This window comes from Borostomias antarcticus (assembly GCF_949987555.1).
Source record: "Borostomias antarcticus genome assembly, chromosome: 14".
In the NCBI taxonomy this organism is placed as follows: Eukaryota; Metazoa; Chordata; class Actinopteri; order Stomiiformes; family Stomiidae; genus Borostomias; species Borostomias antarcticus.
In genome coordinates, this window is record NC_140247.1 from 3,644,392 (window position 1) to 3,656,081 (window position 11,690).

Here is an 11,690-nt window from a genome sequence, read left to right on the forward strand (position 1 = left end):
CACCCTCTACATCGCCGACCTCAACAACATCCGCATCCGGGCGGTGCGGGCCAACCGGCCCGGCCCGCCGCTGTCGGGCGCCGGCGCCTCGTCGTCGTCGGGGGCGGGGCAGTACGAGGTGGCGTCGCCGCGGGAACAGGAGCTGTACGTGTTTGACGGGGAGGGGCTCCACCTGCAGACGGTGAGCCTGGTGACCGGCGAGCCCCTCTACAACTTCACGTACGGGCCGGACGGCGAGCTCGCCGCCGTGGTCGACAACTGCAACAACACGGTGAGGGTGAAGAGAGAGGGTGTGGCGGCAGGCCAGGGCGGGGCCGGGACGCTGAGGCTGCTTCTGCTGCCCGGGAACCAGGCGGTGGCGCTGGCCCTGGATGCCGCCGGCGGGCTGAGGAGCGTCTCCACCCTGGGACAGGAGGTGGCGGCGTTGGCCTACTCTGGCAGCACGGGCCTGCTGGCCACCAAGGCGGACGAGACGGGCTGGACCACCTTCTACCAGTGAGTGTGTGTGTGTGTGTGTGTGTGTGTGTGTGTGTGTGTGTGTGTGTGTGTGTGCATGTGAGGATGTGCGTGTTGTGTGTGTGTGTGTGTGTGAGTGTGTGTGTGTGTGTGTGTGTGTGTGTGTGTGTGTGTGTGTGTGTGTGTGTGTGCGTGTGCGTTCATGCGTGTGTGTGTATGCATGTTTTTGCATGTGTGTGTGTATCCGGTGTATGGGTCTGTGCCAAGCCACCAGAGATTTAGTCATAGTGGCCAAGCTCCATGTTACAAGTCACGTGGTGCCGTGCGGCCCAGCAAGACCTCCAGAGGGGATGAAGCAGCTGGGAAAAGAAACAAACAGTTTTCCGGGTATCACTCAAAATCATTGGGTCCGTTTTCCTTTAGAAGCCACCATGAGCCAGAGTACAGCTGTTTCTGCTCCCCTGTATTCATTCAAGCTTAATTTATATTCAAAATTACACTCAGTAACTATACTAATTTGCAGTGTTGCCGAGTAATTACATAGCATTAATTACATAGGATTAATCAACATCAAGAAAATATATTACATAAACAAGAATAAACTAAATTACATAAACAAGCATCAATAAACTAAATTACATAAACAAGCATTATGTACAGACAAACATAAACATGCGCTTGTCTATGGGTAAGAAAATACTAGTGCACCGAAGGAGGAAGTGAGTAGGAAGCGTGGAAACTTCCATGGGCGAGCACCAGGCGAGCGACTTTCATTGGAACGACTGGGCGGCCATCTTTCAATGCCGCATCCAGCTCTGTTAACACATCCATGGTCTGTGCATGCGTATGTTTTTAAGTGGGTGGGTGTGTGTGTATGTGTGTGTGCCGTCTTGCCTATCTGTGCATCCCTCTTTCACTATGTCTGCCAGTCCATCTGTGCATATGTGGGACAATGTGAAATGTTAAATGCATGAGGTCCTCGTATCGTATGTCCAACATGTGCCTTGGCTCATCCCAACTCCCCCCCCCCCCCCCCTCTCTCTCTCTCTCTCTCTCTCCACAACTCCAATCGCCACACACCACAGTAAACTCCACAGCACACTCCTGCCCCCTAGTGTTAGCTTCTGGAACACCAGCCTGGCAGTGTGCAGTGAGCCAGTCTAAGCTTTCAGATCTGACAGAAGACCAGGAGGTCCGTAGAGACGAGCTATAAACCAGCGCTGCTGCTATCCACTGCCATCCCCTGTAGACTCTAGCTAGCTCTGTGAGGGCTGCGCGTGGGCGAGTGACAGATCTGTGACAGACAAAAACCAAACATTCTGGTACTTCCTGTGGCTCCTGTACAATAGAGTTCTGATCTCTACCTGCGGCTTAGAGGCCTACGGACACTGTGTCATGGAGCAGATGATGTGTGTGTGTGTGAGTGTACTGTAGGTATGTTCTCACCCCTACCTGTCTCTACCTCCCAGGTACGACAGCGAGGGTCGGCTGACGAACGTGACCTACCCCACGGGCATGGTGACCAGCCTGCACCGCGAGATTGAGAGATCCATCAACATCGACATCGAGAGTTCCAGCAGGGACGACGACGTCACGGTCATCACCAACCTGTCCTCCGTGGAGGCCTCGTACACAGTGGTGCAAGGTAGGGCCGGCCGCACACACACACATCTTGTAAAAGACAAATGAATGTAGCAGTCTAAGGGTTAGAACTATGGAAATATGACTATGACTAGGTATAATTTATGATTATACCGCGGTTATCACAAATATGAAGGAATATGTATTTAATAGATTAAATCAACTCGTATATGGGGCACCACCCTGTTCTGTACAGGGAAACAGATAACTTTGATCAATAGTTTAATTTATCAATCTCAGTCTAAAGGAGGAGGTCTTGACTCAATCAAGTGACCTAAAGATCATGTGATGACGCTAGGACATGATCAAAGCTTAATAATGTTTATTGAAGTTATACTACTCAATTATCAAAATAATATGAAAACACAATTCAATAATAGATGGAAAAACAAATGTGGCAATATGAAAACAGCAGAAATGAAATGAATGATGTCAGATTATCACAGCCTATCCTAAATCCTCTAAGCTTAAACAACTCTTGGCATCACACCACATCAAAAGAGAATTCTGGATGGCAACCTTACGGGTAGTGTGTTGGAAAGCGATGTGTTCAGAGGCCGTCTTTGGCTTGAAGAAGGGAAGAGGCACGTGACTGATGGTCGCTCGGTTTGATAAAGGGTGTAGTGCGCCTTTGCTCCTGTTGAAACAGTGATGGTAGACGGCTGGCGAATATTGATATTCGTGGAGATTCAGAGTTCAATTTCAGCGCTGCTCGTTGTACAGCAACTGAAATGATTCAGAGTTTAAAAGTTGCAAATGTCTCGTTCAAAACCTCTGCTCTCGCCAGAGGTGGATCGTTTGAAGAGTTTGTGGAAATTCCTAAGACCTTGGTGTCGATTCCACAGAGACCTTAGCTAGCAGATAGCGGTTCAGCAATTCCACGGATACAGATTGATTCATCAATCAGGCACAAGCTTGGATCATTGGTTATGGAGAGAAACTTGAGAGAGACTTGAGAAACTTGAGAGAGACTTTGAGAGAGAATCTGTCCCAACCCTTCTTAAAAAGGGCAGGCGACTGAGCATAGTCTAGAGTGAGGGGTCGGTGGGCTGTGTCACCCCCCCTCCCTTCGGGTCATAAAAGGGGAGCCAAGATTCTCTTAGGAGTCTAGAATCATCAAATATCCCTATTATGGTTTCAAGATATTACATTTCCCCAACATGCATTTTAGCTTCCGATTGACACCAAACACTGCTAGGTTGATTTAGTAGCATAGAACCAGCTATTTACAACACACAGTAACACCTTGGTTACAAATACAATGCATCAATGCCCATACTTTATTCCTAGGGCTTGTTCTCCTGGTGGTTGCATCACATAGTTTGGAGAAAGTAATTTAACTTTATTAAAGAAACAAGACAAAGAATGTTCATATTCCTTTGTTTCACTGTGTGAGTCTCTGTTGGACACACACACCCCTCAATCACCTTCTCATACCCTAGGGCAACGTACACACACACACTTACTGTAGCTCATGATCCCTCAGCCTATTCAGGTGTTTAGAAGACAGGAAGCAGGGAGGAGATTGGCTCTCCCCCACCAATGGCGTGACATTATGTATGAATCCACATGTGGGCTGCCAGAGGTCTGAGGCGCGTCAGACAGACAGGAATTAATAAACGGCCCAGGGAGAGGGGGCAGAGACGCGCCTTGCTAAGCTGCTGCTGTAGCCATGTAAGGCTCCTCCCACAGAACACTGCTCTGCTGACACAGACTAGATTACAGCACTCTCTCTCAACCTCTCTCTTTCCTCTGTCTCGCCATTATAATCACAAAGAGATTGTTCCGATAGAGAGTGAGAGAGAGAGAGAGAGAGAGAGAGGGTAGTGATGGGCTTGTGCAGCGCAGATGGAGAAGGCATCTCACTTGTCTGTTTGAAGTGTTGTTAAAACGATGCCTCGAGCTTTCGAACAAATTGACTTTATGGATTACTGTCGTTTACGCTGAGGTTTCAAAGGCAGCCTGCGTCTGGTTCCCAAGCCTTTAGTTAATTAAATAAAAGCCTCTTGCTCCGCATTTGGCAAGAGACTGCAAAAAATAACTTTTATATGATCTTCTATCGTGTTATCAAGCCATTGGGCTCTCTCGCACTCACTGCACGCCACATAGATTAATGTAGTGAGAGGGATGGACATTCCTTGTCGCTTCCTTTCTAGTGTTTTGCTAGGGAATGAGAGTGCGAGGGATGACAAAGAGCTTAATGACAGCGCACTTGCACTTGAGTCCTTGCAATCATCTGTCTGCCTTTTATATCTTCTAAGCAGAAGCAGGAGCCAGAAAGAGAGACGCCTTTGAGGCTGTCGCTCATTCTAGCAGATATGTACGAGGACAGACACTCCCTATCTCTCTCCCAGCATGTTAGACAAACTACATAAGACTATGCTTCACCTCTGGATGTCTCCCCCTACAGACCAGGTGAGGAACAGCTACCAGCTGTGTAACAACGGGACCTTGAGGGTGATGTACGCCAACGGGATGGGTATCAGCTTCCACACGGAGCCCCACATCCTGGCCGGCTCAGTCAGCCCAACCATCGGGCGCCGCAACATCACCCTGCCCACCGACAACGGCCTGAACTCTATAGAGTGGCGCCTCCGCAAGGAGCAGACCAAGGGCAAGGTCACCGTCTTTGGCAGGAAACTGAGGGTGAGATGAAATTATAAATGGCATCTCTTCCTGTCTGAGGGTGCCCTGCCTCTGATTCAGGTCTAAAGGCATAGTAATAATGACGATCTTTTATAGAACTAACCATTCACACCCTCCACACCTCTCTCCCCTCCCCCCTCGCCTCCCGGTCTCCGCCCCCGCCAGGCCCACGGCCGTAACCTCCTCTCCATCGACTTCGACCGCAACACGCGCACCGAGAAGATCTACGACGACCACCGCAAGTTCACGCTGCGCATCATGTACGATGCACAGGGCCGCCCCGCCATGTGGCTGCCCAGCAGCAGCCTGGCAGTGGTCAACGTGTCGTACTCGACGACCGGCCAGCTGGTGGGCCTGCAGAGGGGCAGCATGAGCGAGAGGACAGAGTTCGACCCCCAGAGGCGCATCCTGTCCCGCTCCTTCGTAGACGGCAAAGTGTGGAGCTACAGCTACCTGGACAAGGTGAGAGGGGGCGGTCAGGTGTTCACATTGCTGTCCTCTGTGGGGCTACAGACTTAGACTTAGTCCAAGACTGAGAAAATGCAGAAAAGCAATTTGGGTCGGAGCAAACGGCAGGAGTAGTACGCCATTATTGTGGTTCTCTGTTGGGCCATGGTTACCTGGACACTGCAAGGGTGGGGTGGGAAATTTCTAATGTTGACAACTGCGTTCGCTGGATATGGTCAGACCCTCTTTTCATGGAAAGTAATTTTGGTTCGTATGGGTTTCTCTCTCTGTCCCCACCACCCCCCCCCCCCCCCCCGTAGTCCATGGTGCTGCTCCTCCAGTCTCAGAGACAGTACATCTTTGAGTTCGACGCCTCGGGCCGCGTCACGGCCGTCACCATGCCCAGCGTGGCGCGCCACACCATGTTCACCCACGTCTCGCTGGGCTACATCCGCAACACCTACAACCCGCCCGAGAGCAACGCCTCCGTCATCCACGACTTCGGCGAGGACGGGCGCCCCCAGGCCACGCACTACCTGGGCACGGGACGCCGCGTCCTCTACAAGTATGGGAAGCTGGCCAAGCTGGCCGAGGTCCTGTACGACAGCACGGCGGTGACCTTCGGCTACGACGAGACGGCAGGCGTGCTGAAGATGGTCAACCTGCAGAGTGGCGCCTTCTCCTGCACCATCCGCTACAGGAAGATGGGCCCGCTCATCGACAAGCAGATCTACAGGTTCAGCGAGGAGGGGATGGTCAACGCTAGGTTCGATTACACCTATCACGACAACAGTTTCCGCATCGCCAGCATGAAGCCGGTCATCAGCGAGACGCCGCTTCCCGTGGACCTCTACCGCTACGACGAGATCTCTGGCAAGGTGGGTCCCTAGCTGGCCTAGTCTTCTGGTTTATAGATCGTACGGGTGGACATGGCTTTGAGAAGCGCTCTCGAGCCAAGGTGGATCTAGCTTGACACTCTGACTGAACTGCCATTTCATTTCACTTCATTTTGAAAATTCCAATTCAGGGTCTAGAGCCAGGCTAAGCTGGATCCCCTAAAAAGGCACAATTATTGTCAATAAATTATGTCACTGGATTCAAGGATTTCTTCAAGGCTTGTGATACACAATGAAGTTGTGAAGTATTCTTAGTATCAAATATCAGTGAAAAGTCAAAAGGACGTGTGTGTGTGTGTTAACCTTCAAACCCCTAGGTGGAGCACTTTGGGAAGTTTGGGGTGATCTACTATGACATCAATCAGATCATCACCACGGCAGTCATGACCCTGAGCAAGCACTTCGACACCCACGGGCGCATCAAGGAGGTCCAGTACGAGATCTTCCGCTCGCTCATGTACTGGATGACGGTCCAGTATGACAGTATGGGACGGGTGGTGAAGAGGGAGCTAAAGATCGGACCGTACGCCAACACCACGCAGTACCGCTACGAGTACGACGGAGATGGGCAGCTCAGCGGGGTTAAGGTGAGCCACATGGGAAGATGAAGAAGTGTGTTTTTTTAATATTCTGGCGTATCTGCCTGTGTTTGATCATTTCAATGTTATTGGTTACTGGCATTTATTTTGGGTGTCTTTTTGAGTCCAACGTTATTACTGTTTTATGACTATGTGTAATTCTTATGTTGCTACTATATAATTTCTGTGTTATTATCACATGACAGCTGTTGCTGTGTGCTTAGCGGCCATATGTTAACCATCCTCATCACCCTCTCCAGGTAAACGATTGGTCCACCTGGCGCTATAGTTACGACCTCAACGGCAACCTCCACCTCCTCAACCCCGGCAACAGTGCCCGCCTCATGCCGCTGCGCTACGACCTGCGCGACCGCATCACGCGCCTGGGAGACGTCCAGTACCGGCTGGATGAGGACGGCTTCCTGAGCCAGCGGGGGTCGGACATCTTCGACTACAACTCCAAAGGGCAGCTGCTGCGGGCCTACAGCCGGCTGCCAGGCGGGTGGAGCGTCCAGTACCGCTACGACGGCCTGGGGAGGCGCGTGTCCACCAGGAACAGCCTGGGTCAGCACCTGCAGTTCTTCTACGCCGACCTGAACCACCCGGCCAGGGTCACTCACATCTTCAACCACTCCAGCTCCGACATCGCCTCGCTCTACTATGACCTGCAGGTGAGTGAGTGAGTCTGGAGGGAGGAGGGCCTCTGTTGATGGGGTGGAGGGTTTGGAGGAGGATGCCTGAGTGGGTATATGGATGATGGAGGGATGGATGATAGATGGATGGATGAAATAAATGGTGGATGGATGGATGGATGGATGGATGGATGGATGGATGGATGGATGGATGGATGGATGGATGGATGGATGGATGGATGGATGAGTGGATGGATGGATGAGTGGATGAGTGGATACGTGGATGGGTGGATTTAAGGGTGGAGGGATAGATGGAGAGATGGATGGATGGATGAGTAGATGGATGGATGGATGGATGGATGGATGGATGGATGGATGGATGGATGGATGGATGGATGGATGGATGGATGGATGGATGGATGGATGGATGGATGGAGGGATGGGTGGATGAGTAGATGGATGGATGGATGGAACAGAATTGGAAGGATAGATATAGCAGGTTCCAACAGTGTCTAGTCCCCTTCCTGGCTCCAATTTCCCTACGTGGATGGGTGGATTTAAGGGTGGAGGGATAGATGGAGAGATGGATGGATGGATGGATGGAACAGAATTGGAAGGATAGATATAGCAGGTTCCAATGGTGTCTAGTCCCCTTCCTGGCTCCAACTTCCCTGTATGTTCCCCAGGGCCACCTGTTTGCCATGGAGGTGAGCAGTGGCGAGGAGTACTACATCGCCTCAGACAACACAGGGACACCGCTGGCTGTCTTCAGCAGCAACGGACAGATGATCAAACAGGTAACTGATATCAACTGATACTAGATCTGATACTCAAACCATTCATAATGCCTTCTTCATACAAGTTCAGATAACTTGCCATACACAGTGAACGTCCCGTATCATAACTGTTAAGAGAACCACTGATGAGGCCTGGCTCTATCACACGTCATTGTAATCCATCCATCCATGTAAGCCATCAGTGGCTCTTCCTACGTTAAATGCAATTATTGTTAGTCGCTTTGGATAAAAGCGTCTGCTAAATGACTGTAATGTAATGTAATGTAATGTAATGTAATGTAATGCTCTGCAAAGGCCACATTTGAGAACACGGATTACGTCTTGTCCTACACTACAAAATATGCCAGTGGAGAGTCAGGAAAGTTCTGTATTAGGCTTCTGTGTAGGGGAAAACCAGCTCCCAACATCTTGTATGATATCATGCCAATCATGTACCGTAAAGATCTTAAGACCCTGATCTAGATGCAACAAGAACACACCATAAGCCTGCTTTGTTTCCTGTGTCCAGGTGCAGTACACGGCCTACGGGGAGGTGTACCTGGACTCCAACCCAGAGTTCCAGCTGGTGGTGGGCTTCCACGGCGGCCTGTACGACTCGCTGACCAAGCTGGTCCACTTCACCCAGCGGGACTATGACGTGCTGGCAGGACGCTGGACCGCGCCCGACTACGCCATCTGGCCCAAGATCGGCAAAGACCCGGCACCTTTCAACCTGTACATGTTCAAGAACAACAACCCACTCAGCGACATGCTGGACATCAAGAATTACGTCACCGGTAAAGTTTCTTTTAATGCCCAACCCCCCTCCCACAGGGATTATTAAAGTGCATGTACATTTTACTTTTTTTCCATCTTCCATTTTTGCAAAGAACAATGCATTTGACAGTAGATATCAGGTTACTTTTTCACAAAACAACTGTAGCACTGCAAATATTTCATTATAACTAACTGAATGAAGTCTAGTTGAGCTTCCTTAGCCAGGCAGCTAACCAGGCAAGAGGTTTCCTCGATATCAATCATTTCTGTATGCTGCAGCCTGTGCATCTTAACATGTCCTGTGGTTCCTTGTGCTTGCAGATGTGAAGAGCTGGCTGGTGATGTTCGGCTTCCAGCTCAGCAACATCATCCCTGGCTTCCCTCGCCACTCCCTCTACTTCGTTGACCCGCCCTACGAGCTGCAGGCCAGCCAGGACTGTGAGAACGGACAGGTTGGTTGGTACCGTAGGACAGCCTCCAGATTGGGGTGGGGATGGGTGGGGGTTCTTAGTTCCTTCAGCCTTTTTGTACCGGTATCAGGTGACACTGTGTCTCCTCATGAGGCTGTCAAAGGTTCCGACCTCTGCAACATGATGTACCATGATCCAACAGCAATAACACACACCACTGTTACCTGCCCCCACCCCCACCCCTCTCTCTATCCCTCTCTTCTGCAGCTGATCACGGGTGTCCAGCAGGCAGCCGAGCGCCACAACCAGGCCTTCATGGCGTTGGAGGGCCGGCTCCTCAACAAGGAGCGGCAGGGTCGCCGTGACAAGCCGGGCCACTGGTTTGGCACCAGCACCCCCATCATCGGCCGCGGCGTGATGCTGGCCTTGAAGGAGGGCCGCGTGGTGGCGGGCGTGGCGGCCATGGCGAGCGAGGACGGCCGCAAGGTGGCCCTGATACTCAACGGCGCCCTCTACCTGGACGGCACGCACTACACCCAGGACGGCCGGGACAGCCACTTCTTCGTCAAGGTGGGCGCGGCCGACGGCGACCTCCTGGCGCTGGGGCTCACCAACGGACGCAAGGCGCTGGAGAGCGGCATTAACGTGACGGTGAGCGGGCGGTCCAGGCGGGGGGCGACGGTGGAGTTCACCGTGCCGTCGCTGGCGCTCAGCGTGCGCTACGGGCTGGCCCCGGACGTGGCGGACGAGGAGAGGGTCAGACTGCTGGAGCTGGCGCGCCAGAGGGCCCTGGCGGGGGCGTGGGCCAGGGAGCAGCAGCGGGTGAGGGATGGGAAGGAGGGGAGCCGGCTGTGGACCGAGGGGGAGAAACAGCAGCTGCTGACCACGGGCAGGGTCCAGAGCTATGATGGCTACTACGTGCTCCCGGTGGAGCAGTACCCCGAACTGGCCGACAGCAGCTTCAACATCCAGTTCCTGAGACAGAACGAGATGGGTAGGAGGTAACAGCCCACCTGGACTAGAGAGTGGGACTGACTCTCTCTCTCTCTCTCTCTCTCTCTCTCTCTCTCTCTCTCCCACCTCTCTTCTCTCGCCTCCTCACCTCTGCCCCTCTTTTCTCTTCTGCCCCGTGGAGATGAACCAACAAACAAAGGCTACCCACTGATCTCTGCAGGGACTTTTGAAAAGAAGAACTTGTCAAAAACATCTTTCTCATTCATTTTACTGCCACAGGCAAAAAGCAAAGGCTTATTTGAAGGTTTCTTTGTAGAAAACAGACTTTGAAGAAATTAAAAAGTACTGAGGAACTTGGAGAAACGAAAAAGTTGCTTCATGAGTAAGAAGATTCCCCTTTTTAAAAAAGATATAGATATTTTCACCCATATTTTTTGGGTCCCATTGTGGGTCGGCGATGACAGACAGTGAATCATGGGGGAGTTGTGTTGCCTTGGCTACTCTGCAGAGGGCCTGTCTCCAATAGAAACTCTAGGCAAAGGGACCAACGCTGAGGCAGAGCCGTCACAGGGTAGGACCAATCACAACACTGGATCAAAAGCGGACGTTACGAACGGCGACTAGCACTGCAACGGCAAACACTGGAAAACAGTCATGCGAGTCATCTCACTGTCTCAGGCCTCCCATTCCACACCACAGACCAGTCTTTGGCTCCAGCTGCATATCCTACCAATACACACTCAAGCTAATGACATCCTTTATCAAGTTAAGAGTTAATATCGACCAAGAAAAAAAAAAAAACTTTTTAAAAAAACGGAGGAAAAATTATGGCTATATTTGCGGACAATGATATCACATTGTTTGAAAGTGGGAGAAGAACTATACTGCTACATATATGTGTCAGACTACACTAAAGTTCAGGGTGTTGAGTATGCTGTAGACGCAGTAGTTTTGTACGTTTCAGTCGCAGTAGAATCGTGAGACTTTCACCAAGGCGCTTCTGTACAGAACGATCAAATAACACCCACACAGAGTCCAGAACACATACAGAACTAGTATCAAAGCTATTTATTTTGCTTTATTTCTTGATCAATTTATTTATTGTTCTTAGTACTATATGACAATCATGAAGGAGTCACCAGTTTTATTAAAGGAAATTAACATTAATTGATGAGTTTATTTTCTTTTGTAAAATATGTAAGAAATGTTCATTATGTTTTTGTATTCATTTCAGTTTGCTGCCAGAGCAAATAGTCACACTCAAAAATATTAATTTATGTAAAAGTGTTTTAAAACGGTTTATACTTTAAATAAAGTCTTTAAAACTGTGAAAACTGTTTTTCGAAAATATATCTCAATGTACAGTGTATAGACCTACCTTTATGCAGCACAGTAGAATATTGTTCAGAATATCAAGTTTTATATTTCTAAGAGGAAGTGGCTTGTAATGTGCAAACCTTTAGCTGGTATTACTACT

The 11,690-nt window shown here is 50.4% G+C and overlaps 1 protein-coding gene across 1 annotated transcript in view; it reads left to right on the plus strand.

The window, feature by feature from the left end:
• The window catches only part of LOC311317958 (teneurin-2-like), a gene marked incomplete at both ends in the record, with an annotated part of 184,904 nt that extends 174,640 nt beyond the window's left edge, over positions 1-10,264 (plus strand). The window contains 11 exons of the mRNA XM_084449114.1: positions 1-495; positions 1,926-2,101; positions 4,508-4,743; positions 4,909-5,205; positions 5,511-6,068; positions 6,404-6,673; positions 6,925-7,335; positions 7,983-8,093; positions 8,602-8,869; positions 9,171-9,301; positions 9,527-10,264. The exon at positions 1-495 is cut by the window's left edge and continues 155 nt beyond it. Coding sequence (XP_084305240.1) covers positions 1-495; positions 1,926-2,101; positions 4,508-4,743; positions 4,909-5,205; positions 5,511-6,068; positions 6,404-6,673; positions 6,925-7,335; positions 7,983-8,093; positions 8,602-8,869; positions 9,171-9,301; positions 9,527-10,264 — 3,691 coding nt within the window. The remainder of the gene's footprint in view (positions 496-1,925; positions 2,102-4,507; positions 4,744-4,908; positions 5,206-5,510; positions 6,069-6,403; positions 6,674-6,924; positions 7,336-7,982; positions 8,094-8,601; positions 8,870-9,170; positions 9,302-9,526) is intronic.
• Positions 10,265-11,690: the final 1,426 nt, after the last annotated feature.